At 42.8% G+C, this 27,022-nt stretch overlaps 2 protein-coding genes and 1 pseudogene across 2 annotated transcripts in view; 2 read left to right on the forward strand and 1 right to left on the reverse strand.

Annotated features, from left to right (window-relative positions):
* Positions 1-7,961, reverse strand: part of LOC139408338 (ras-related protein Rab-3C-like) — a 69,637-nt gene extending 61,676 nt beyond the window's left edge. Inside the window, exons 1-2 of the mRNA XM_071152098.1 lie at positions 7,867-7,961; positions 6,344-6,553 (exon numbers count right to left, since the gene is read on the reverse strand). Of these exons, the coding sequence (XP_071008199.1) occupies positions 6,344-6,553; positions 7,867-7,872 (216 nt within the window). The 5' untranslated portion in view covers positions 7,873-7,961. The remainder of the gene's footprint in view (positions 1-6,343; positions 6,554-7,866) is intronic.
* Positions 7,962-9,626: 1,665 nt separating this feature from the next.
* Positions 9,627-14,973, forward strand: LOC139409632 (ATP synthase subunit C lysine N-methyltransferase-like; annotated as a pseudogene).
* Positions 14,974-19,102: 4,129 nt separating this feature from the next.
* On the forward strand, positions 19,103-24,610 carry LOC139408340 (serine/threonine-protein kinase PLK2-like). The gene is made up of 12 exons (XM_071152099.1): positions 19,103-19,320; positions 19,636-19,743; positions 19,835-19,951; positions 20,129-20,258; positions 20,597-20,780; positions 21,231-21,429; positions 21,614-21,764; positions 22,065-22,304; positions 22,553-22,633; positions 22,798-22,957; positions 23,179-23,419; positions 23,761-24,610. The coding sequence occupies exons 1-12, from the start codon at positions 19,141-19,143 to the stop codon at positions 23,950-23,952; spliced, it is 1,983 nt and encodes a 660-aa protein (XP_071008200.1). The 5' UTR covers positions 19,103-19,140; the 3' UTR covers positions 23,953-24,610.
* The last annotated feature ends 2,412 nt before the right edge of the window (positions 24,611-27,022 follow it).

The raw sequence follows: 27,022 nt of genomic DNA on the forward strand, positions 1-27,022 counted from the left end.
CGACCAGGATCTGCTGAAACCGCCAGCCAGCCAGGTTCTGGTAGTTTCTACTACCTGCCTGGGCTTCCTCTCAGTGCTGAGCTTCTTCTCAGTGCTGAGCTTCCTCTCAGTGCTGAGCTACCCATCTGTCCCGAGTTACCTCTGTCCCGAGCTGTCCCTCTGTCCCATGTTATCATTGTGGTGGGTAACCTATTTAGGGACGTTTAGGAGGGGGATTAAAACTGTCATGGAGTGGGGTCCACGTCCAGCGCCAGAGCCGCCACCGCGGACAGATGCCCACCCAGACCCTCCCCTATAGGTTCAGGTTTTGCGGCCGGAGTCCGCACCTTGGGGGGGGGGTACTGTCACGCCCTGACCATAGTTTACTTTGTATTTTCTATGTTTTGATTGGTCAGGGTGTGATCTGAGTGGGTATTCTATGTTTCATGTCTGGTTTGTCTATTTCTATGTTCAGCCTGATATGGTTCTCAGTCAGAGGCAGGTGTTCGTCATTGTCTCTGATTGGGAACCATATTTAGGTAGCCTGGGTTTCACTGTGTGTTTGTGGGTGATTGTTCCTGTCTATGTGTTTTTCACCAGATAGGCTGTTTAGGTTTTCGTTACGTTTTGTTTTGTAGTATTGTATTGGAGATTCGTGTTTCGTATTATTAATAAACATGGATCGTAAACCACACGCTGCATTTTGGTCCGATCCTTGTTCTACCTCTTCATCAGAAGAGGAGATAGAAGAAAGCCGTTACAGTCATACTTGAGTAAAAGTAAATATACCTCAATAGAAAATGACTCAAGTAAAAGTGAAAGTCAGCCAGTAAAATACAACTTGAGTAAAAGTCTAACAGTATTTGGTTTCAAATATATTTAAGTATCAAAAGTAAAAGTAAAAGAATAAATGATTTCAACTTCCTTATATTAAGCAAACCAGACGGCACAATTATGTTTTTTATTTTATTTACGGATAGCCAAGGACACACTCCAATGTTCAGACATCATTTATAAAATAAGCATTTGCTTTTAGTGAGTACACCAGATCAGGGGCAGTAGGGATGACCAGGGATGTTCTCTGTTTAGTGAGTCCTCCAGATCATGGGCAGTAGGGATGACCAGGGATGTTCTCTGTTTAGTGAGTCCACCAGATCACGGGCAGTAGGGATGACCAGGGATGTTCTCTGTTTAGTGAGTCCACCAGATCACGGGCAGTAGGGATGACCAGGGATGTTCTCTGTTTAGTGAGTCCACCAGATCAGGGGCAGTAGGGATGACCAAGGATGTTCTCTGTTTAGTGAGTCCCCCAGATCAGGGGCAGTAGGGATGACCAGGGATGTTCTATATTTAGTGAGTCCAACAGATCAGGGGCAGTAGGGATGACCAGGGATGTTCTCTGTTTAGTGAGTCCCCCAGATCAGAGGCAGTAGGGATGACCAGGGATGTTCTCTGTTTAGTGAGTCCACCAGATCAGAGGCAGTAGGGATGACCAGGGATGTTCTCTGTTTAGTGAGTCCACCAGATCAGGGGCAGTAGGGATGACCAGGGATGTTCTCTGTTTAGTGAGTCCACCAGATCACGGGCAGTAGGGATGACCAGGGATGTTCTCTGTTTAGTGAGTCCACCAGATCAGGGGCAGTAGGGATGACCAGGGATGTTCTCTGTTTAGTGAGTCCACCAGATCATGGGCAGTAGGGATGACCAGAGATGTTCTCTGTTTAGTGAGTCCACCAGATCAGGGGCAGTAGGGATGACCAGAGATGTTCTCTGTTTAGTGAGTCCCCCAGATCAGAGGCAGTAGGGATGACCAAGGATGTTCTCTGTTTAGTGAGTCCACCAGATCAGGGGCAGTAGGGATGACCAGGGATGTTCTCTGTTTAGTGAGTCCACCAGATCAGGGGCAGTAGGGATGACCAGAGATGTTCTCTGTTTAGTGAGTCCACCAGATCAGGGGCAGTAGGGATGACCAGAGATGTTCTCTGTTTAGTGAGTCCACCAGATCAGGGGCAGTAGGGATGACCAGGGATGTTCTCTTGATGAGTGTTTGAATTGGACCATTTTCCTGTGAAAATGTAAGGAGTACTTTAGGGTGTCAGGGAAAATGTCTGGAGTAGAAAGTACATTATTTTCTTTATGAATGTAGTGAAGTAAAAGTAAAAGTTGTCCAAAAAATATAAATAGTAAAGGAAAGTACAGATACTCCCAAAAACGACTTAAGTAGTACTTTAAGGACATTTACCTAAGTACTTTACACCACTGCTGAAATCATACTCTCATCCTACGCTTGAAGCATTAAAATAATTTAGATACATATTGGGTTTTTTCTCTAATAAGTACAGTTTTGTCTGTAATACACCATTGACATGATGATTAATAGCTGGCCTAATTCTTCTCCATGTGTGGCCACCACCTGGTTCATGTAAAGCAGACATTTGGTGGCAGAATAGCTCAAACACCAGCAGCAGATTCTCTCTGCTAGGTTCTCAAGAGGCTAAATGTGTGTACAGTGTTAGAGAAGAGGGCGGTAACTGAAATATCAGTCGATGATCAGAAGATTTAGTCAAATACCCACTGGGCACATACATCAATTCAACATCTATTCCACATTGCTTCAAAGTAACTTTGTTGAAATTACGTGGAAACAACGTTGATTCAACCAGTGTGTGCCCACTGGGTAGGCTTCCGACTAGATTGCAGTTTGATTTTGACAGTCTTCAGTAGAGAAGTAGGCCTAATATCTGTGAGTAGCAGACCACTGGGGCTTCCAATGGATCAGACCAGTGGGGCTTCCAATGGATCAGACCAGTGGGGCTTCCAATGGATCAGACCAGTGGGGCTTCCAATGGATCAGACCAGTGAGGCTTCCAATGGATCAGACCACTGGGGCTTCCAATGGATCAGACCAGGGGGGCTTCCAATGGATCAGACCAGGGGGGCTTCCAATGGATCAGACCAGGGGGGCTTCCAATGGATCAGACCAGGGGGGCTTCCAATGGATCAGACCAGGGGGGCTTCCAATGGATCATATCTTCAGGAAAGGGCTATAGATCATAGGGTCTTCAGCAAGCATAACATCCTCTCAAGGCGATTTGGTTTGGGTATAAAACCAACACAGTTCAAAATCATCCTGGCACAAATTAAAAACCATGAGATTGGGCCATTATTTGTGTAGTGTAAGCATTAGGTTGACATTCCATTCCAGCTGTACTTAGTAGCCATTGACTCTGCAGCAGACAGTGAGCAGCCTAATGTGTTCAGTTGGTCAAAGTCATTAGTGCAGGTCTTATTTAAAACTCACAATTTGACCTGTATTCGTTTTGCTATCAAGAAAATCATGACTAGACACTCGATCCTCCAGACAGTAATGTGGGTTAGGGTTAGTAAGGGATTGTAAGGGTTAGTAAGGGTTAGTAAGGGATTGTTAGGGTTAGTAAGGGTTAGTTAAGGTTAGAGTTAGTAAGGGTTAGGGTTAGTAAGGGTTAGTTAGGGTTAGTAAGGTTTAGCTATGGTTAGGGTTAGTAAGGGTTAGGGTTAGGGTTAGTAAGGGTTAGGGTTAGTAAGGGTAAGTAAGGGTTAGGGTAGTTAGGGTTTAGTAAGGGTTAGGGTAGTTAGGGTTAGTAAGGGTTAGGGTAGTTAGGGTTAGGAAGGGTTAGGGTTAGTAAGGGTAAGTAAGGGTTAGGGTAGTTAGGGTTAGTAAGTGATCATGACTAGGGACCAGGCTGTATTCATAAAGCAGTGCTGATCTAAAATCAGATAGGAGTGCTGATCAGTCCATTCATTATGCTAAAAAAGGCACAACTGATTCTATATCAGCACTCCTACTTGGAGACGTTTTCTGAATACTCAGAGACGCTTTGTGAATACTGTGAGACCAGAGCCGTTTTAGATGAGAGAGGATGCACATTTGTTTCATGAGCATGGCCTTATTTCTGTTACATCATATTGGATGACTGTCATTCATATTCCATTCACCCAGCTCAGTGTAACATCGATAGGTTTAGGCTTTTACATGATACTAAAATTTTCCCTGTACCAATCATGAGGTTGCTACAACCTAGCCTAAGAATTAAAGTTTACAACGTAGGTGCACACAGGTAGTGACACATTCAATACTGCCTTGCACACTCTTGCCTGCATCTAGCTGATCTAGGGTGTAATCACTAGTCCAAATGTGGGTTTCTTTTGGACAAAATTCTGGTATGTTTATCCCCATTTTGTTCTGTTTGCTTCCGTTTAAGAAACGTTTTTTCAACAGAATCGGAGGAATGAATACACTCCTGATCCCATAGAAACACATTTCACGTTCATAGCAGCCACATAAAAACAGCATGATCACTTTGCTTGATGTATATATCATTATTTCTCGCCGCTATCTGCATGTTCTCCTCCTCTCACCTTTTCCCTTTGCTTGTGGACTTCAGTGCAAAACACATCAGTTGTCTGTGACCAGGCAAAAAAATATTTTCCAAGCCAAATCTTCATATCATGACCGCTACACACAACCTGATTCGTTGTCATGTCATAGCTACTAGAACTAACACATTAGTAAACCCGCAACAATCATGCAGTAAGTAAAGTGTTCAGTCAGTAAGCAGTTTAGCAGTTACACAAGCAGGCCCCGTTGGAAGTAAATTAATAAAACCAAAAGCTTACCTTGATTTGGGTAAGTGTGCTGCTGAGGCTACTGTAGACCTTCTGTCACGATGTGCGCAACTGGTTGAAGGTAAGTCAGGTGCAGGAGAGCAGAGATGGGTGATAACAGGCGCACTTTATTCATGCTCAAGGAAAACAGCGATAACGCCCAAGTACAAAAACGGTACAATAAACAAAACACACGGGTCAAACACATACCCGGCGCCAACCAGCCTGATGCGAACCACACGTAACAAACAAACAATTCCACACACAGACATGACGGTAATATACATTTAGTCTGATGAGGGAATGTGAACCAGGTGTGCGGAAAACCAAGACAAAACAAATGGAAAATGAAAAGTGGAGCGGCGATGGCTAGAAGACCGGTGATTTCGAACGCCGAACGCCGAACGAACAAGGAGAGGGACCGACTTCAGCGGAAGTCGTGACACCTTCATTGCAAATCAGTTTGTTTTAATCAATTATTTGGTGACGTGAATTTATTTAGTATAGTTTACTCTAAAAATGGATAACTTGTTTTTTTTATGTTTCACTGTTTTTATTTTTATGAAATTCACTCTCTAGAGTGAATAGAGACAAGCCTAAAACTACTGCACATGACAAAATCTTTATTCCATACATCCCTATACAACCCCTTAAAAGGCTTCAAACACACAATAGCTTTCCAAATAAGCATGAGTAAAATATTACAGATGGAAATAACATTCATTTGATCTCTGGTGTTACCATCTTGGAAAACGATTAGTCATCATGTCAGCATCCTGTAGACAGAGGAGGGATTTGTCCCTCTGAAGACGTTCGAGCTAGAGACTTATCTATCCATCCTTGTCTAACTTTTATTCACCCTCTTTCAAAGGAAGTGAGACTATCATTTCAGACACTTGTAAAGTAAATGTCCTTCATTAACACCATCAAGCAGGGTTAGACCTCACTTGATTGGAGAAATAGACAAGAACATACTGGGCTGCCATTATAATTTCATATCCTTCAGACATTTTTGCTATACAAGGCACATAAAAAAAAATCATGAATTTGTGACTATACAATTATTAAGTGCCAAAAAATGAATTGGTCAGACCTGGGCCTCACAAACAACTCCCAGAGATAATAAAGTCCTTCCTGAATCCTTTTGAAACTGCTGTCACTAACCTCACAAACCCCAGACAGTACCCCAGTGTTGTAGGTTTAATACCATAGCTACTGGGCAGAGAACAAAATACAAATTCAGACTTCCTGTTTTCAAAGCATTTTAAATGTAATATTGGCACTGAGTTACCTCTTGTGGACATGACAGAGTGACCAACCGGGGATCAAACCTGGGTCTCCTTCGTACGACAAGACTGCATCAGTCCAGCAGCCAACTGAACTAATTCCTAGGCCAGGGTCTACACAGCTGATTCAAATAATCATCTCAACATTAAGCTTTGACTATTTGAATCAGCTGTGTAGTGCTAGGGCAAAAAACAAAATATGCACCCCTTGAGGGCACCAGGACCGATTTTGGGAACACTGGACTAGGCATTAGCTTAGGAGTCAACAATAGGAGTCTTTAGGTCCCCTGCAAGGTATCTTATCACACAGACACAGTTCTGAACTACCTCCTTTACAACAGCAAACAGTACTACGCATACTGTAACATTCGACAGTAGGAAACACTCTTCGAGTGAGGAGAGTATCATGCCACAAAAACATACTTTAGACTCACCCATATCTGTAGTTTGATCCGCTTGTCGTTCTTGTAGACTGTTTTCACTTTGAAATCTATGCCCACAGTGCTGACGAAAGCAGAGGTGAAGGAATCATCGGCATAGCGGAAGAGAAAGGACGTTTTTCCTACACTGCTGTTTCCGATGATAAGCAGTTTGAACATGTAATCAAAGTTCTGGTCCGAGCCCTCTTGCTGTGTTGCAGCCATCTGCAAGAACAAGACGGTTCAAATTCAAAAGCAATTGGTGTTCAGCGATTGGGGTTTCAGAGTTCGCTAGACCTGAACATTAGGTATGCGTCCCAAATGGCACCCTATTCTCTAGTGCAATACTTTGGACAGAACCCTGTGACCACTATTTCATCAGCATCCGCAACCCTTTTAAATGTTCAATCTATGGAGGTGTTACAGAAATGATAAGAGCAATGTAGCAGGGCTGTTCAGATCCAATAACTCAACCATGAGACATACACAGACCCAGGCAAGCCTCTACCTGGCTAAAGGGAGGGAGACATTTTCATTCACACATTGGGAAAAGTGGTACCATTCCTTTATTAATCAAGCTCTGACTTTAAGACTTCTTTACAGGAATGATTACTAGATTATTTTATAATCTAGTATTTTACAATCTAATTTCACTCAATTCATTCTGAATCAACCTAATAATTATGACACACCCCTCCCTATTGTCATTGGTTGCACTAATTTCACTGTTTGTCTACATAACCTGGTTCAACTATTCATGACATAACCCTGAAGAAGGCACAGTGATGCTGAAACATTGGTGTTTCACCCAATAAATTAGTGGGAGTTTCTATATATATATAGAGAGAGCGAGAGAGCGAGAGAGAGAGACAGAGAGAAGCTCTCTTTAATAAAACATTTTTATAGCTTATAAAATGATTATGTAAAATTCTAAATGAATACAGAAGGTTGATGTAGTTAACTGTAACCATTCAAAGTTCCACAACAAAATACATTACACTTTCATTTACATTCGATGGTGTATTATTTCTGTCTAGCCTAGCTATACAAGCTTATAAATAAGAAATGTTAATCATTTAACACCAATTGTATCTAACATCAATTAGATCTAATGTGGGTTAATTTGGTCCAGCTCACATAGGCTAGGCTAATAAAATAATACTGTAAGATAATTACTGAATTCAAGCGAACAACTAACGTTACAGTTCATCGCTGGCTATTAATTCAACCCATAGTAATGTAAAATAGGCTAATGTTTTTTCCTACAACTACAGGGTAGAAAAGCACCCCACCCCCATATTGACACCGTATGTTCTTCACCATCAGTTCGTTTTTGCTTAAAAACATATTGTCACTCTGTCTGTATACAGACACGATTTCATGCGTAGCTCTCTCATTTTCAGGGCACAATTTTAGTAACAGTGTGGCCAGATGCGCTTGATTACCATAATTGCCATACAGTTTTTACAAATAATTCACAGGCATATATGACTACAAATATGTCATGAGAAATAAAGGGCCAAAAAACATACAACTACCTGCATAGGTGCGTCCTGGAGCGTGCCACTAAATGACACACAGATTTCCAAATGTGTTGTGTTCAATTCAGCGAGTGATACCCAGAGATGCTCCGCCTGTGCCTCCCTCTGGATTTAAGCAACGGAGCTGTCCCCTTTTTTCAAGCCAGACGAGAGCGCGCAATGACATGCGACTGCGCGCGTTCACAGTCGGTTAGTTCTATCTGGGATCCTTGGGACTTCCCGATCCTAAACCCTAAACCCTAACCCTAATCCCTACCCTTAGCCTAACCATAACCAAATACCTTACCGTAACCATTTCACCAGGTCATCTTCAATTGGTTAGGGATGTCCCAACGATACGGGATAGCGAGAACCGTTCACAATCACATAGCATGTTGAGCTGACGGGGAATGTAGTCTTTTACCAGTCATCAATGACGAAAAATACTTTGATTGGGTTAACTAGGCTCACCCAAACAGCTTAACCTAATATAGCAGGCGTAAAAGAAAGGCTCACATCGTAATCTGATTGGTTTTGGAGGTTGGCCCTTCTATGGTGATAGGGGATGTTCCTCTGGGATTACTACCGAATCCTGTTGATGATCTAACCTTGGTAGAGAAAATAAAAGATTGGTTATAAATCAGTGATATATGGAAACTGTTTGACAATTACATTGGTAGAAGTTTTTATGCATTTTTACTGCTTTTCACAGATGGATCCAAGGACCCAGATAGTGGGCGCATAGGAGCAAGTGCTAACATTCCTGAATTGTGGAGATATGTAGAAGTGGAGATATGTAGAAGACTAACAGATGAACTGTCAGTATACTCAGTTGAACTGTTGGCGATAGTAGTTGCCCTCCAGTGGGTGGAGGACGTACAACCTGTCAGAATTATAGTATGCTCAGATTCCCTGTCTGTGTTGAATAGTTTATCATCTGGTAAATCTAATATGAGTGACCTACTATTGGAGGCATTAATGTTATTGTGGAGAATCGAGAGACTGGGTGTAGTAATGAGATTCTGCTGGGTCCCAGCCCATTCGGTGTGGTAGGGAATGAAATTGTTGACCAGACTGCCAAAAGGGCTTTAAAATGAGATATAATTTATGTTCATGCTCCACTGGGTAGAGGTGAGGCCAAATGTAAGATCAAAGCCATTTTGTTAGATGTGTGGCAGAAGATATCAGACTCTGAGCCAAAGGGCCGGCATTTATATGCCCTTCAAAGAAAGGTAGGTGGACCAAGATTCTAAATTCAGATTAGGAAGGAAGAGGTGGTGTTTGGTCGATTGCGTCTAGGACATTGTACATTGAACCCGTCATTACATCTGATTGGCAAGAATGTGAATGGTTTGTGTCTTGAGTGTATCGTTGATGAAACTGTGATTTTGATTGTGCATGTGTTGTTATATTGTTGTAAGTATGTTCAAGAGAGGGAAAGATTGAAGTGTAGGATTATTGAGGTTGGACGGGGACGGGGGTTGGAAGGGAATTTGGGGATGGTCTTTTAGAAGTTGCTAGGGCTCTTTTTTATTTTCCAGGTGTACTGAGTTAGGTAGGAGGATTTAGAAGTGTGGAGCTAATGTTGTAAACCGTGATTGACCACACACTCCAGCACCTTAAACATTTGTTTGCTGACCACAATTATATCATAGAGGAAGAGGAAAGTAGAATTTGATTGGTGCAGAACCTGTCAATCTGGATTTGACGCTTGCCAAGTGGGTTATATGCTGTGCTCTGTCTGGAAGTTTAGCAAAAATGACTAGATTATTGCTATAATGTCGCTGGTTAATAATGAAAATAGGAGTTTTAAATTGTAATATACGTGGAACATGACTGAATTTATGAGCAGTGATCACGTTGTCGCCAGTAATGTAATTACATTTCCCTGTTATCTATATTAGGTTAAACTGCTAGATCTTGGACACTAGGTGAATGGCACAGCAGCACTAGTACAGTACCAGTTTTTGGACGATGACGCTTTAGAATGTTAATTTAGAATGTTACTGTGGCGACCTCTAGTGTTCATGGCAAAAGGAAAAGAAAGTCAAATGTTCAGACTAGAGCTGATATTCCACTAACGAGGGAGCCTATTTAGCAATTTATCGTCCTCTTTCATTGCCCCGTGGATTTCACTAACTGAATGAGTCTCATTCTATAGTGAACAAAAATATAACCCAACATGCAACAATTTCAAATAATTACTGAGTTATAGTTTACAGGGAAATTAGTCAACTGAAATAAATGAATCTGTCCCTAAACTCTGGATTTCACATGACTGGGAATACAGATATGCATCTGTTGGTCACAGATACCTTTAAAAAAGGTCAGTATCTAGCAACCATTTGCTTCATGCAGTGCGACATCTCCTTCGCATAGAGTTGATCACGCTGTTGATGGCCTGTGGAATGTTGTCCCACTCCTTTTCAATTGGCGGACCTGGAACATTCTGTCCTACACGTTGACCCAGAGCTTCCCGAAAAATGTTCAATGGGTGAAGTGTCTGGTGAGTATGCAGGCCATGGAAGAACTGGGACATTTTCAGCTTCCAGGAATTATATACAGATCCTTGCGACATCATGGGGCTGTGCATTATCATGCCGGAACATGAGGTGATGGCGGTGGATGAATGGCACAACAATGGGCCTCAGGATCTCGTTACGTTATCTCTGTGCATTCAAATTACCATTAATGAAATGCGATTGTGTTCGTTGTCCGTAGCTAATGCCTGTCGATACCATAGGATAAATGCTCACAAACAGAGGTGTAAACAAATTTGTGGAAAACAATTGAGAAAAACAATGATTCTTGTGCGTATGGAACGTTTCTGGGGTCTTTTATATCAGATCATGAAACATGGGACCATAAACGCAACACACATGTTGCGTTTATATTTTTGTTCAGTGTAGTATGAATCCTGTATGTAGAAATGACACGGCAGATAGTCATATAATTATAGTGAGAATATAAGAGTGATATAGTTTGGGTTCATGGTCTCAATTCTAAACTTTAGTAAGTACTGAAATACAGCGTTTGGGAGTAGTGAACTGCATGTAGTTCAACTAGTAATGCAACTACATTTTTTCAGTAGCTTGGTGGTCGTTGAACTAAATTCAAATCTTGGTATTCAGTTATTTACTTTTTTTTGCGGTGAAGCTAACTACTGAACCTACACTACTTTTTAAATAAAATAAATACATTTTTGGTATCAGACCTTCTTAATTCTCACTTGAATTGTTTTGGAGGTTTTTTTTTGGGGGGGGGGGTGTTTAATAGGCTAAATTACACATTCTGTTAACATCTGACCCCAAAGTGAACTGTTATTGCAATTTGTCATCTATAACATTTCAGATTTAGATATGATAATGTTTCACAAAGTATCTTGGATGTGGTGAAATACTTTAATTACGTTTAAAAAAAAATATTTTAAGGGTAGCTTTAGTGTAGCTTATCTTTTTCCAATGTCCACTGGTAGTTTTGTAAACTATGATTTCAGAGTCACTTCCCCAACACTGCTGAAATAATACCTAGGTTCATTATACCTAACCAGGTAAAACTCCAGACCCTACTTATTATCAAACACTGTGCACTCTTATATGGCCTCTCTGCATGGTCACAGCAGTGGGATGTCACCATGGAGGACAACACAAGACTCCTCTACAGCTACCAAAACAACAGCTCTGTTACCTTGTGGATGTCGGCCATCTTGATTGGGGCTGTGGGTCGTGTTTGTGATGCCAGGCCTGAAAGTGCCCTTTAAGCTCAAGGTATTGTTAGTCATATTATACTTTTTTGAAATACAACTTTTTGTATTTTGTGTGTTTTATTGGACAGAGGATAGATGGTATGGAAGATGGACAGAGAGTGCCCTCACAAAGGCAGTGGGTTGGATTCATGCTGTATGCTGTAGACGGCGACACTAACTGATGGACCAACCAGGCCTTAGTCCAGTGATATTTTTAACCAGATGCTCAGACAGATATTGACTAGCTCATACAACTACAAACATACTGTACAAGGGAGATCTCTCACACTAAAACCTGTATCCATACCTGTTGTCTTCAAGATGGGAAAATATGAAACAAACAAAGTCTATTCATACACTTAGTCCAAAGGACAGGTACATTCACTCAGTTATGTCCAATAGTATTTTGAGCATTGACATGAAAGAACAATATAACTATTATCTGTCACCACATGACTAGTTGTGATGTGAATGTCATTTTATACTCACTGCAATGAATGAGACAAGTCTGCCCAACAACCGCTAGTTGGGTTCCAATGCACTGGGTTTGAGATCAACTCAATGCTGCAGACCTACCCACGAGGTAGAGCCTGGTGGAGGGGAATAACATATACTAATGCCAATTTTGTCAGCAAGGATTTCTGGAAGGTACAGTATGAATTCCATGTTTATTGATTTATTTTATTAAGTTTATTGGTCAGGGACCATGAAGGCTACCTGTCCAATAAAAACTGATATAAATGACAGAAATATCTGTGTCGACTGTGTCACGTTCTGACCTTAGTTCCTTTGTTATGTCATTGTTTCAGTATGGTCAGGGCGTGAGTTGGGGTGGGTAGTCTATGTTCTTTTTTCTATGTTGTGTTTATGTGTTTGGCCTGGTATGGTTCTCAATCAGAGGCAGGTGTCGTTCGTTGTCTCTGATTGAGAATCTTACTTAGTCAACCTTTTCCCACCTGTGTTTTGTGGGTGATCATTTTCTGTTTAGTGTTTTTCCTCACCTTACAGAACTGTTTCGGTTTTGTTTCATTCTCTTTGTTATTTTGTTTGGTGTTCTGAGTTTAAATTAATATGATCATGAACACTTACCACGCTGCGCTTTGGTCCTCCTCTCCTTCCACTGAAGACCGTTACAGAATCACCCACCAACCAAGGACCAAGCACCGTGGTATCGGGCAGCAGCGATCTCCGGACTCATGGACATGGGGGGAGATTTTAGACAGAAAAGGACCCTGGGCACAGGCTGGTGAATATCGCAGCCCCAAGGCAGAGCTGGAGGCAGCGATATGAGGAGGCAGCACGGCAGCGTGACAGGCACGAGAGGCAGCCCCCCAATTTTTTTTGGGGGGGGGCACACAGAGAGTGTGGCAGAGTCAAGGTTGGAGACCTGAGCCCACTCCTCGTGCTTACCGAAAGAAGCGCAGTACTGGTCAGGCATCGTGTTATGCGGTCAAGCGCACGGTGTCGCCAGTACGCGCTCACAGCCCGGTGGGCTATAGGCCAGCCCCCCGCAAGTACCAAGCGAGAGTGGGCATCCAGCCAGGGCGTGTTGTGCCAGCCCAGCGTGTTTGGTCTCCAGTACGCCGTTTCGGCCCAGGGTATCCTGCACCGGCGCTGCGTACTGTGTCTCCGGGGCGCTGGGAGAGTGCAGTGTGTCCTATGCCTGCGCTCTGTCCGTGCCGGGCAAATGTGGGTATTGAGCCTAAGGGAGAGGTGCGAGTGGTATGCACCAGATCTTCAGTGCTCATCCACAGGCCGGTTCAACCTGTGCCTGCACTCTGGAGGGTCCGGGCTAAAGGGGTCATCCAGCCTGGAGGAGTGGTGCCAAGGCTGTGCACCAGAGCTCCAGTGCTCCCCCACAGCCCGGTCCATCTGGTGCCTCCTCCCTGCACCAGGCCCCCTGTAGGTCTCCCCAGCCTGGTGGGTCCTGTGGCAGCCCCACGCACCAGGCTGTCGCTCCGTCTCCTCCCTCCAGAGCCGCCCGTCAATCAGGAGCTGCCTGAGCCGCCCGTCAGTCAGGAGCTGCCAGAGCCGCCCTGCGCTGTCGGAGTCGTCCTTTACGCCGGCGCTGCCGGAGTCACCCGCCCGTCCGGTGCTGCCGGAATCTCCCGTCCGTCTGGTGCTGCCGGAATCTCCCGTCCATTCGGGGCCCGCTGCTAGGGTCCCTAGTCCGAGCTCGGCGGCGAGGGTCGCCGCTCTCTAGAGGCGCCACTGAGGCGGGTAAAGAAGTGGGCAAAGACTGTGGTGGGGTCCACGTCCCGCGCCAGAACCGCCACCGCGGACAGACGCCCACCCAGACCCTCCCCTATAGGTTCAGGTTTTGCGGCCAGAGTCCGCACCTTTTGGGGGTGGGGGTACTGTCACATTCTGACCTTAGTTCCTTTGTTATGTCTTTGTTTTAGTATGGTCAGGGCGTGAGTTGGGGTGGACAGTCTGTTCTTTTTTCTATGTTGTGTTTATGTGTTTGGCCTGGTATGGTTCTCAATCAGAGGCAGGTGTCGTTCGTTGTCTCTGATTGAGAATCATACTTAGGCAGCCTTTTCCCACCTGTGTTTTGTGGGTGATTATTTTCTGTTTAGTGTTTTTCCTCACCTTACAGAACTGTTTCGGTTTTGTTTCATTCTCTTTGTTATTTTGTTTGGTGTTCTGAGTTTAAATTAATATGATCATGAACACTTACCACGCTGCACTTTGGTCCTCCTCTCCTTCCACTGAAGACCGTTACAGACTGAGAACACGCTTCTTATTTATTTTAATTTCCAGTATGTGCAGTAAGTCACTGGAACAGTATGCAAAACATTTTAATTTTACCATAACCTCTTTTACAGTCACAATAATGGCACACAGTATAGGAAATTATTAAGAGATTCTCTACCAGTAATCATGACCAATATCGTCAGAGCTGTAAATAAAAAGTTCCACTGCTGTTGTTCGAGAAGCGCTGCTTCATTTGCTTCTATGCTATGTTCTTTTCTTGTCTTTTGCAGACGGATCTATCACGATACAACAGCGTGACTGTATTTTTGGCCCCCGCAGTGGTAAGTTTCACTTTTTTTTAAAGCCTGGTGGACCACAAGACTCAAACCTGTTCAACCCTGTTCACTGAAGTAAAGTCTTACTTTTGGGCCGGTATTACCTCTCAACACACGTAGGCAAAGTATCTAATTCCCTTTCTTCATATCTGTGCCATTTCTGTCTGACAGATGGAAGTTCTAGAGGAGAAGCTGCTGAAGGAGCTTTCTGAGGATGCCATGGTGGTGGTGTGTCGCTTCCCCTTCCTTCATTGGCCACACACCTGCTCCAAGGGGTCGGGGTTAGACCAGGTGTGGGCCTATGATGTCAGCACTGTCCGCAAGCCCTATCCTTCGGTGTCTCAATAGGTTACAGTCATATACATTTCATTCGGTTACATAAATACTTTTCCTTAGAGCAAATGGCAATATGCTCATTGCCCCTCTGCATGGTAAGCAATGGTGTGCAAGAAAACTTCTTAACAAATGTTCCATGTCATTTCATTGGCCCCACATAATGTTTTGTACAATGTGCAAGTTGAATTACAAAAGACCATGCTGGCTATTGCTGCCCCTCTAAAGCTTCAATAGTACCTTATTACATCTTAGTCACAGAATAGAAAGGGGGTTAGCAGAATGTAAAATAGAAGGGAATAAAATACATATGCTTGTTTACAGTGTTTATTATAACTTTGATGCACATTTACTTTGTTGGATATGCAGCCAGACTAAAGGATTGCGTGCTTGAAGTCATTTTTTTTAATCAGTTCTCTTGTGTGACATTATTATTATTATTATTATTATTATTGCTTTTCAAATGTCTCAAGTCAATTTGAAGCCACAAACAAGAAAAATGGCCCTGAGAAAGGTGTTCTATTGAAGACTGTGGTTGTGGTCAGAATTGATCCTGCTGATAATTATTAGGATCTATGCACAGCTAAGCCACTAGGTTCAGCTGCAGCAGACGCATCACTATTTTTGATGTCCCTTTGGTAGTTGGCATAAATGCCGTCCTCCTTCTCTTCTTCTGGGGCATCACTCATAATACAGTTCCCCTCACTACCCTCTTGTTCTGGGGCATTATACATCATGTAGTCCCCCTCAATACCCTCTTCTTCTGGGGCATTATACATCATATAGTCCCCCTCACTACCCTCTTCTTCTGGAGCATCACACATCATACAGTCCCCCTCACTACCCACGCTTGCTGAACAGTTGCCAGCAGCTGCCTTTGGCTCCTCTGGTCTTGCCAGTCGCACATTTTCATAGTCACTCTCATAGCACCCAGCTCTACCACTGTGGCTTCCCATTGGGTAGCCAGCCGCCATAGACATTGACACGTCATCCGTGGGGAATGGGACTGGTGGTCTTTCCATCACAGGACATGGTTCACTGTTCTCAGAGACACTAGAGGATTTCGATTGAGGTTTGTTGATCTGTGTTAGCTTGGGCGAAACTTGGGAGGTGAGCTGGTCCTGCCTGGTCTGGCGACGCCACCAATAAGCTAGGCCTCCACACACACCAAGCACGATGAGAACAAACGTGACCGGACCCAGGATTTGACCCCTGCTGGTGTGTGGGCAGCAGTTGTCCCCACAGGGGGTTGTGGAGGTGCAGTTCGACATGGTTGGTACAGGAGGATCAGGATAGGGAGCTGCAGAGGAAGGTAGAAGCAGAAATGTAGAGAGATGGAAATAGAATACAGGTGAATTGAAACTTCTAGATGGAATGTATTCAGGTAGCCTAAAGTAGTGGTATGTATTCAGGTAGCCTAAAGTAGTGGTATGTATTCAGGTAGCCTAAAGTAGTAGTATTTATTCAGGTAGCCTAAAGTAGTGGTATGTATTCAGGTAGCCTAAAGTAGTGGTATGTATTCAGGTAGCCTAAAGTAGTGGTATGTATTCAGGTAGCCTAAAGTAGTGGTATGTATTCAGGTAGCCTAAAGTAGTAGTATGTATTCAGGTAGCCTAAAGTAGTAGTATGTATTCAGGTAGCCTAAAGTACTGGTTCTCAACCTTTTCTGTTCCTCCTTTAAGAACAGTTTATGTTAGACTCATACTACTTTTATCACAAGGAGTAGTACTTCAAATCCATGTTGAAATCAGCCAGGTAACTGACTAAAGTCTAGACGGTCAGAACTGGTCATCACGTCCGATGCACGTCCACTGACGGAATAAGTATTTTCTGTGTCAGTGCAATATGCAATACATCAATAATTGGATCTACTTACCAAATAAAACTAGCATGTTTAGGGGTAATGGATTACCAGAACTTTTATACCGACCTTCACAAAAACATACTACTTACTATCCTTTCTTTCATTGTTCACTGTTACATTACAGCGCCTAATGAATGCAAATTAGCATCAGGACATAAAATAGGGGTGTTTCTAGTTATCAGGACATAAATAGGGATGTTTCTAGTTATCAGGATATAAATAGTGATGTTTCTAGTTATCATCACATAAATAGGGATGTTTCTAGTTATCAGGACATAAATAGGAATGTTTCTAGTTATCAGGATATAAATAGTGATGTTTCTAGTTATCATCACATAAATAGGGATGTTTCTAGTTATCAGGACATAAATAGGGATGTTTCTAGTTATCAGGATATAAATAGTGATGTTTCTAGTTATCAGGATATAAATAGGGATGTTTCTAGTTATCAGGATATAAATAGTGATGTTTCTAGTTATCAGGATATAAATAGGGATGTTTCTAGTTATCAGAATATAAATAGGGATGTTTCTAGTTATCAGGATATAAAATATGTATGTTTCTAGTCATCAGGATTTAAATTGGGGTGGTCCTGTATGGCTCAGTTGGTAGAGCATGGTGCTGGCACCGCCAGGGTTGTGGGTTTGATTCCTGGGGCCACCCATACATAAAAATAATGTATGCACACATGACTGTTATTTGCTTTGGATAAAAGTGTCTGCTAAATGTCATATATTTATATTTTCAGGTTATCAGGACTTAGATAAGGATACATCTACATTTGACCAATCACTCTTATCCAGAGCGACTTACAGGAGCAATTAGGGTGGGCACATCGACATGTTTTTCATCTAGACAGCTCAGGGATTTGAACCAGCAACCTTTCAGTTACTGGCCCAAAGCTTTTAACCACTAGGTTACCTGCCACTCCCTTCCAGTGATCAGGTCTTAAATATATTGATTTCAACGCACAAACGTAAAAGCTACCGTAGAAAAGTTGATAATGTTAACCCACTGTAACAATACAGTGATAGTATAGTACTACTACAATAGTAACAAGATTATAGAACAGTTAAATGCGTCTTACCTTGCAGTAGATTACTTTGACAGTAAAGCGAGACGACTGGAGTTTCTAATTGTCTTATATAGCTACTTCCCTTTCAACCAACCACCTCTGGATTTGGTATGAAAAAAAAAAGTGTGAAACTGTCACACACCTCCTGCATATAGGTTTGTCACATGGTGTCATGCCACTAGCTATTATACAGTGTATTTATCTTCACACACTGACCAATGCAGGTGGGTTGTGGTAGAAAGACATAAGATATATTATTATATTAAATAATAGAAAAACATGGTATTTATTCATGTTTTGTGATGAAACAGTATAATATTTGATTTGTGTGAAATTATGTAAACTTTATATACAACTGATTGTCATATTGTAATTTGGCTGAGCAATAATTTAAAAAATACATATTGTCTAGGCCTCTATCTCTCCTCTTTTCACACTGATCATCATCATAACGAGGCACACAATATGTATGGAAGACCCGTTAAGTTCCACTGGGTGGCGTCCTCACCCCTCCAAACTATCAGAAGGGTTCCTATTCAATACACATATGCTAACGAAAAGGTGGTGTTTTTTTATAATCCGTGTAAGTGTTTTATTTATTAGGGACTATAGTAGCCCAACATCTCGGTCTCTTATTTGGCACCATCATTTATCATCATCTGAAGGTGGTGATATTTTTTTTATTGTTTATTTCACTTTTGTATATATTATCTACCTCACTTGCTTTGGCAATGTTAACACATGTTTCCCATGCCAATAAAGCCCCTTGAATTGAATTGATAAACGTTTCAGTTTGATAACTGGAGATGGGATTGTACCCGAGATTTTCTGATATATATATATATATATATATATATATATATATATATATATATATATACATTTTATATATATACATTTTACATATTTAACAAACATTATATTAGGAACGCTATGATTTGTTTCTTTTTTGTTGTTGTAAATAAGTAAGGAAAGCGCATATGTGTATTTTCATTTGGAGCAGCTTGTCTCACAGTATGGATATTATACCTACGAGTTTGCTAGGCAGAGGTGTTGTTGCGTGCGTTCTTCAACACCGATTTGTTGAACATGGTTTGAAGTCATATCACACTTTCACCCCCTCGGCGGAGAGCCATACTGTGTGACGTCGGTTGTTAGGGGCGGACACTCCTTTATAAAGCTCGGAGCGACTGTTCAGCGTTCCACATCAAATACAGCAAGTCTCTCTCACTATAGAGTAGACATGGATATACTCAGGAGTATCGCTCACCAACCCACCATGTGTGAACACTCGGCGAACAAGCCCTCCGAGATCAAGAGGAAGAAGTCAGAGGAGCAAATTCAAGCCACACAAGAGTTGTCACGGATTATTACGGATCCAACGAAGGGGAAATGCTATTGCCGAGGAAAAGTTCTGGGCAAGGTAAATTAATTTCAACAGATTGGTTAGGAATTCTACCTGGCTGAGTCTTTTAAAAAAATATACAATTCCAATATTGTCCAGGGAAAAAAAGTTGTTGTACATTGTTCATGTTATCATTTGCAGTAGCCTATTGCAAGCCATTTTTATTGATAATATTGTGATTTATCACATTATTGGTGTAGAAACTGTTTCGATGTGGGTCCATGCAATTACACCAATGGCTGTGAGATATTGAGCGTCAGGCTACATTGATCCGATGGTCCATTTTCAGTACATCTTTGTTGATTTACCGATCTGACACTTCTCTGTCCATAGGGAGGATTTGCCAAATGTTATGAATTCACAGATTTGGCATCAGGCAAAGTGTATGCTGCAAAGATCATTCCACACACGCGGGTCTCCAAACCGCACCAAAGGGAAAAGGTATGCGCAATGCTTTATTTTATTTTATTGATTGTGGCGCATGTCGTGTGTGCATGTAATTTGACCATAGGCAATTTGAATTCCTCAACAGATTGACAGAGAGATTGAGCTGCACAGAATTCTCCACCATAAGCACATTGTGCACTTCTACCACCACTTTGAGGACAAAGACAACATCTACATTCTCTTGGAATACTGCAGTCGACGAGTGAGTTAAACCCTCCCCTAACCTTTACTAAAGTGGTCAATTAACAAATGCTAATTTTCATTTTATGTTGCAAAATGTTGTGCCTTAATTAATAAGACCCTGTTGACTTTGCTGCCTACTTCTTTGGTTTCAACAGAGGTGACATCTTTTTAACCACTTCCTTTGTTTACCTTGCAGTCACTGGCCCACATCCTGAAGGCTCGGAAAGTACTGACAGAGCCTGAGGTGAGGTACTACCTCCGACAGATCGTCTCCGGGTTGAGGTACCTCCACGAACAGGAGATCCTGCACAGGGACCTGAAACTGGGTAGGTTGGCTACTCACACCAGTCTCTGTTGGATCATTGGGTGAAATATTGTTTTTGTTTCACCATTAAGCAAACAAATGGATGCTCACCATTTCTGTAGTGTTTTAGGACAATGGCACATCCTTCAGGTCATTGATAGAACATTTGTACTCATTGACTTCTGACTTAACACAGCTTTAAATGAATAATCCTTCTACCTTGCTGAATGTTGCTCTTTTTATAAGATGTGCGTAGCCAAGTTCATTAGACAGACTGCCTCTTGTATATTTCCCCCTCTGAGGTTGTCGTCATTGTCATGACCAAAGTCACTAACCCCCCCCCCCCCCCCCCCCCGGTAGGCAATTTCTTCATCAACGAGTCTATGGACCTGAAGGTAGGGGACTTTGGCCTGGCTGCCAAGCTGGAGCCCGTTGAGAACCGAAGGAGGACGATATGTGGCACGCCCAACTACCTGTCCCCTGAGGTGCTCAACAAGCAGGGCCACGGCTGCGAGTCGGACATCTGGGCCCTGGGATGCGTCATGTATGTTTGGATACTTCCATGTTCACATTCACCTCAATAGAGCCTCTTGCTTCATTCAGATTCATGTCTGAATTCCCTAAGTGTTTAAGTCCTAACCTGAGATGTTAGTGTATTTGACTTTTATTTAACTAGATATGTTGGCGGCTACTTGGGTTAATCCTGGCATTTGTGTCAGTCAGATTTCAGAATTGTACTATAGGTTTAGGTTATGCACATGCTTCTCATGTTAGGATTCAGCTGTTGAAGTTTGAGTTTAGCTATTCAACTCCTGTTTTTTTTTTTGGACCATCTTGAGTGAGTGCAGGCAGCTATAATTTATTGGTTGTGATTGTGTGAACACAAGGCTATTCCCTTGACTGTAAAACGGTGGATAGAGTATAGGTCTGACCCAATCACTGTCTGTCATTAGTGGGGTTATTGACTGTCTCTGTCCATCCCTTGCATCTGCAGGTACACCATGCTCCTTGGCAGACCCCCGTTTGAGACCACAAACCTGAAGGAGACGTACCGATGTATCCGCGAGGCACGCTACACGCTGCCCTCCTCCCTGACGGCCCAGGCCAAACAGCTGATCAGCAGGATGCTGGCCAAGAGCCCTGCAGACAGACCACACCTGGAGGACATCCTCAGACACGACTTCTTCACTCAGGTGTGTTTCATGTTTGGAAGGGGGAGGCTGTCGGTCTCTGTGACATACTGACCATGCATACTCAACACTTATCCCCAGAAGCACACCTCCTTTCTACCCATATTTAGGTAGAGATCAATCCATACTTGGTCCCTGGGCTACCTCGACATCAGGCTAACTTCCATTGCCTTTGTGTGTCTCCCAGGGGTTCACTCCAGACAAGCTGTCGGCCAGCTGCTGCCACACGGCCCCAGACCTCCACCACACCAGCCCTGCCAAGAGCTTCTTCAAGAAGGCTGCGGCCGCCCTGTTCGGAGGGGGCAAGAAGGACAAAGCCAAGTACTTGGGGACTTTGAGTAAGTAGTACTTTAAAGGTACTCCCTGTCTGTGTGTGCTTATTATCCTAGTGAAATGTTAAGTATTGAAAGGGTATTTGAGTAGTAAGAAGGGGATGATTTAACTTTCACATTCTCAATAAATTGCAATGGAACTTGGTCTACTTGCTCCAATACAGACTCATACATGTATCAAAGTAACCTGACATGCAAAAAAAAAAAAAAAAGTTGGTTAAAAACAATACTGATCTTACCTACGTAGTGGCCATCTTAGTTAAATTTGACACCATTTTCTAACTGCCACTTTTGTTCTGCACACAGATAGAATGGCCAAAGAGGAAGAGGAGCTCACCAGGCTGCGGAATGACCTGAGGAAGACGTCTATCAGCCAGCCTCTCTCCAGACAGGCATCGGAGAACAGCAGCAAGCCCCCTGTGGCCCCCACCGTGGCCAGGCCAGCGGCCTCTGTCAAGGAAGGGGTCAACGGCACCAACAAGCAGCAGCTGAGGGACACAATCCGTTTGATTGTCAGAGGCACCCTGGGCAGCTGCAGTAGTGAATGTAAGTGCAGAGCTAGACTTGGCTTTGTGTAAAATTGCACACTATTCCCTATATTGTGCACAGTTAGATGTATTATATTTTTTTTTAAGTATGAGTGGATTTTAAAGTGTGCCAGTTACATTTGAGACGATCAATGTGCAGTCTTTTTAGAAGACTGAGATAGGCTAGATTCCTAGTTCAGTAGGATGTTTTTGAAACCAAATTTAAACATAGAGAATGGTCTTTGATATGTTTTGATTGGTCTGCAGGTCTTGAGGACAGTACCATGGGCAGTGTAGCAGACACCGTGGCCCGGGTGTTGAAAGGGTGTCTGGAGAATATGCCGGAAGGTATGTAATAAACACAACTATGAACTGAATGAAGATAGAAATGTATTTTTATTTATATCACCGTGGCAACCTAAACATGTAATTTAAAATGAAACCATACAAGAAATGAAGATTTTCTCCATTCTGTGGTATAGTATTGAGTTAATGTTTCCCCCTCCCTCTAGCCGATGACCTTCCCAAAGAGAATCTGGGCAGCAGCTTCCAGTGGGTGACCAAATGGGTGGACTACTCCAACAAGTATGGCTTTGGCTACCAGCTGTCGGACCACACCGTGGGAGTCCTCTTCAACAACGGCACACACATGAGTCTGCTGGCAGATAAGAGGTGAGTAGTGCCACCCTGTCTGTGTAGTTTGGTTCCAGATCTTACTAATGCATTGGAAAATAGGATGGTCAGTTCCAAAGCTATTAGGCAGAAAAAAATGATACGTTTGGACTGGTCGATCCCTAGGCATTGCTATTACTTAGCCCATTCCATTCTCACAAGGTGCTATCATGCCATTGGTATCCCTCACTAACTGTTTTCCCAAATGGTGTTTTCTCCAGGACCGTTCACTACTATGCCGAGCTGGGCCATTGTTCTGTCTTCTCCACCTGCGAGGCTCCAGAGCCATTCATAGGCCAGGTCACCATTTTGAAATACTTTGCCCATTACATGGAGGAGAACCTTATGGATGGTGGAGACTTGCCCAATGTGACAGACCCCAGGGCCCCCAGGCTCTACCTGCTGCAGTGGCTGAAGTCAGACCGGGCCCTCATGATGCTCTTCAACGACGGCACCTTCCAGGTACAGCTGCACAGCTATATCGCTTATGGTCTTATTTCTAGATGACTGTTCTCTAAAATGAGTAGGGAGACATTTTAGATTAACCCATTTGACTGTGCTTCTTGAAAGAGGGGGACAAACTCCCTGATATGGAAAAACAAATGAGAATATATTGAAACATATCCAGCCACACTTTCACACATGCAAACTCCTCGCTTTCACAAGTGCAAGCGCGCACACCTCATCTGACTGGACTGCTAGGCACACGCCTCACCACAGACCATCTACATATTCCCACTCCCATGTGACAGAATCCTTGCTTAGTTGGTACTCCTCCTAACCTCCCTCCCCCTCCCTTGCAGGTGAACTTCTACCATGACCACACCAAGATCCTCCTGTGCAGACAGAGTGATGAGTACCTGCTCACCTACATCAACGAGGAGCGCATCTCCACCACCCTGCGCCTGAGCACCCTCCTAATGGCCGGCTGCAGTGCTGACCTGTGCAGTCGCATGGAGTACGCACTCAACATGCTGCTGCAGAGGTGCAACTGAAGAACCAAGACTGCAGCCATTTTGGGGGCTTTGGTGTTTGCGTGAGAGGTCAAGAAGCTGGGATTGGTTTAACGGGAGAACTTGTTAATTGATATGGCTCTGTTGTGGGAAGTCTGGCAGCATGGATGGAATGGAGGTACAAAGAACGCATCCCTTCAAGGAAAGCCAAGAGAAAAGGCTGGTAAGCGGAGCGGGACAATGCTGGGCTGGATCCAGACGATACATTGCAAAAAGGAACTGAAACGCTAATGTTTTTTTTTAAAGGACAATCTTTTTGTTTGGTTGCGGAGTTAGGTGTTTTGGTTAAGGCGAGGCTTCAACAGGGTGGGGATGAATTGAGTAGCTCTCTGCAAGGCAGAGAAGGAAATGTGTTACTGTGAAAACATTCCACAACACTAGGTGGGGAGTTGGCTTCTAGCCAGGTGGTCTTTTGCTAAGCCAATGGCGTGGCTACAACTGTGCCCTACTGTGACATCAAAGGTAGAGAAAGCCAGAGGACCTTCTGGACCAATGCCATTTCACATAGTGTACATGACTAGATTAATTTATTACATGGTGCAGTATTTATTTAATAAACAAACCCTCTTTGTATATATTTTGTGACTGATGCTATTTTAAATGTCATGATTTTCATTAAATCATAATGATGTTGCGGTCATAGTTCTGTCTCTACTCTCCCCCAGTCCTCTGTTATTATGATTTAACAATTTAGAGTATGTCCATATAAAATATTGTGGTTACCAACCAAGGGAATTAGCTATTGTTTGTAGTCTCATTTAATTATATTCAAGCGTGTGTGTTCATTAAGCTAGTCTAAACCCAATTTGGATGTGCAGCCTCTTAACAGAACTCAATAGCAGAAAATGGCAAACTTCAATAGTGTACAGGTCATCTAAAAACAATAGTTTATTTTTACATAGTATGTTTTTCTGACTACTCTATATCCAGACCAATTAAATGATCACGTACCTCTGACTTGACTGGGTTAGGCCTACTAGTCAAACATCAACTTATGATTAATATTTTCTGTCAGGACCTTGAGTGATATATATATATAGGTCTTACTCTTTCCATATAGCCTACACACAGTAGCTAGCTGTACAATGCATTCAACTACAGCAGCTATTGCTCACAATATACCATTATATAAAGCTTTCTGCAATATGTGGTTCTACACTTGCATTTATTTAGCTATTTCCAACCAGCCGTTCTCCACTTAGCACGCATACTCAATCCACAGGGACTTATCCACACTGCCTTGAAGTTAAATTCTCTGTTCTTTTTAAAGACTAAAAGTATCAGCAAGGCTTCCTGACTTGCTTCAAGAGGGATTTTATTATTAGAAACACCACTCTGTTTCTCACTGGCAGCTTGAAAAGGTTATGAAGTCAAATGAAATCTAGAATTCATGATTCTCTTTACCAATGTGTTTCTGGTTTTGTACATCAAACACAAATGGCTGACATTAAGCACTGTTAGCAAGATAAGTGCTTTTTATTTGTATTGGATCAATGTGTTGCCGAGCAGCAATAATAGCATTTCTCATGAGAGACGGGTCATTGTAGAATACTTTTAGAAAAGAAACCCTGGCTGTCTTCAGCTCGAGTATTTTTCTTGAGACCTGGATTCCGCAGCCGCTGCGCCATCGTGATCCGTTTCATCCCCATTAATCATTTAGCTGGGACAGGCTCCGAAATAACACACATACTGAGTGAAATTACTGAAAGGAAACAGCGGTGCACTAAGTGTGAATACATCCTCAGCCCTGTCAGAGGATATCCTGTCTTCACTCAGAGCAGAGGGTGTGAAGACCAGGTTTGGTTGCTGTTCCCACCAACCCATTTAACTAAAAACAAACTACAAGACATAACGGAATGGCGCATGTTGTCAATATACAGACCGTTGGATGAAACAGGGATGTTATAGAGGGAAGGCTGATCATTGGCAGCATGGTGTTAAAAGATATACATAATGTCACTTCTGTGACGACAGACTGTTGGATAAAACAAAGTTGTTGTAGTTGAAGGTTGCTTCGACGGCAGAGTGGTGTCGAGTTGTGCAACCTAATGTCACCAGGTTAGATGTACAGTTTGACAAGTACAGAGTTCTGTTTGGCATTGGAAGCCTTCACACTATTCAAAGAGAGATTTATAGAGTTAGAGTCCTCCACTGTGAAGGACTGTTATGGAGGGATATTAAGTGGAATTGAAGAAAAGGCTCTTACTGCAGAGACTGTACCAACGATGGTTACATAACTCCAAGGCTTGCTAGAGCTGAACGTACGGCTACACCTTCGTTGGTATACAAAAGGACATTACATGAGCGGGAAAGTAAACCAGAGCAACAAGACAAGTAATGGAATTTGCGAGGGAAATTATGTCAGTTGGTTTCCATGTCAACTGAACTTTTTTTCTCCCCTTGAGAACATGTTTCTCTTTCGAAAAGCAATTCCAGTTGGCAATTCTTCCCTTGGTTTTGATGGAGATGTTCCCGGGAAGAAAACACTGAGGCCAGGAGGCTGTGTGGTCGAACAGAAGGGACGACAGGAGCCTCCACTCCATCTTGTCTGTTTGTGTGAAATCCAGGCCACTTTGTCCAAAATGAGTAAGGATCCAGATGATCTAATTAGAATGAATTAACAAAATAAGTGATATTCACTGTTTCATGTTGTTGGCCCTCTGTGTGCATCTCTGCAGAATAATAGTCAGGGAATTACATTTTGATAGGGTGCTTTCGGAGATAATACTCTGTTCTGCTTTGCCTGCTCTGTGTAGGTCATGGCATGTATCTCTATCTCCTTCCAGTGTGATGCCATCGTTTTTTCAAGATGCTTTCAATCACTTTTTGTCATTAACAGTTCATGCCATACTTGTTTTCTCCTACTACAGTGAGTGAAGATGAGGCACTAGTGATGAAGCACATTTCTAAAACCACCATTGGGCCCGTACACACTGAAGTTGTACAACTGATTTAGAGCAGAGACCTTTTCTGACAAAAAGAGTTAAACAATGGTTGTGTAAACATTTTTGTGCAGACAAACATTTCAGTTGTATCACACCATTCTGTCAAA

Source organism: Oncorhynchus clarkii, chromosome 5, assembly GCF_045791955.1.
Source record: "Oncorhynchus clarkii lewisi isolate Uvic-CL-2024 chromosome 5, UVic_Ocla_1.0, whole genome shotgun sequence".
Lineage (NCBI taxonomy): Eukaryota > Metazoa > Chordata > Actinopteri > Salmoniformes > Salmonidae > Oncorhynchus > Oncorhynchus clarkii.

Bases quoted from the DNA above. Each gene is read 5' to 3' on its own strand.
- LOC139408340 (XM_071152099.1), top strand. From the start codon at position 19,141: ATGGATATACTCAGGAGTATCGCTCACCAACCCACCATGTGTGAACAC. The intron at 19,321-19,635 runs GTAAATTAATTT...CTCTGTCCATAG, and splicing joins GAGGAAAAGTTCTGGGCAAG to GGAGGATTTGCCAAATGTTA. The intron at 19,952-20,128 runs GTGAGTTAAACC...TTTACCTTGCAG, and splicing joins TGGAATACTGCAGTCGACGA to TCACTGGCCCACATCCTGAA.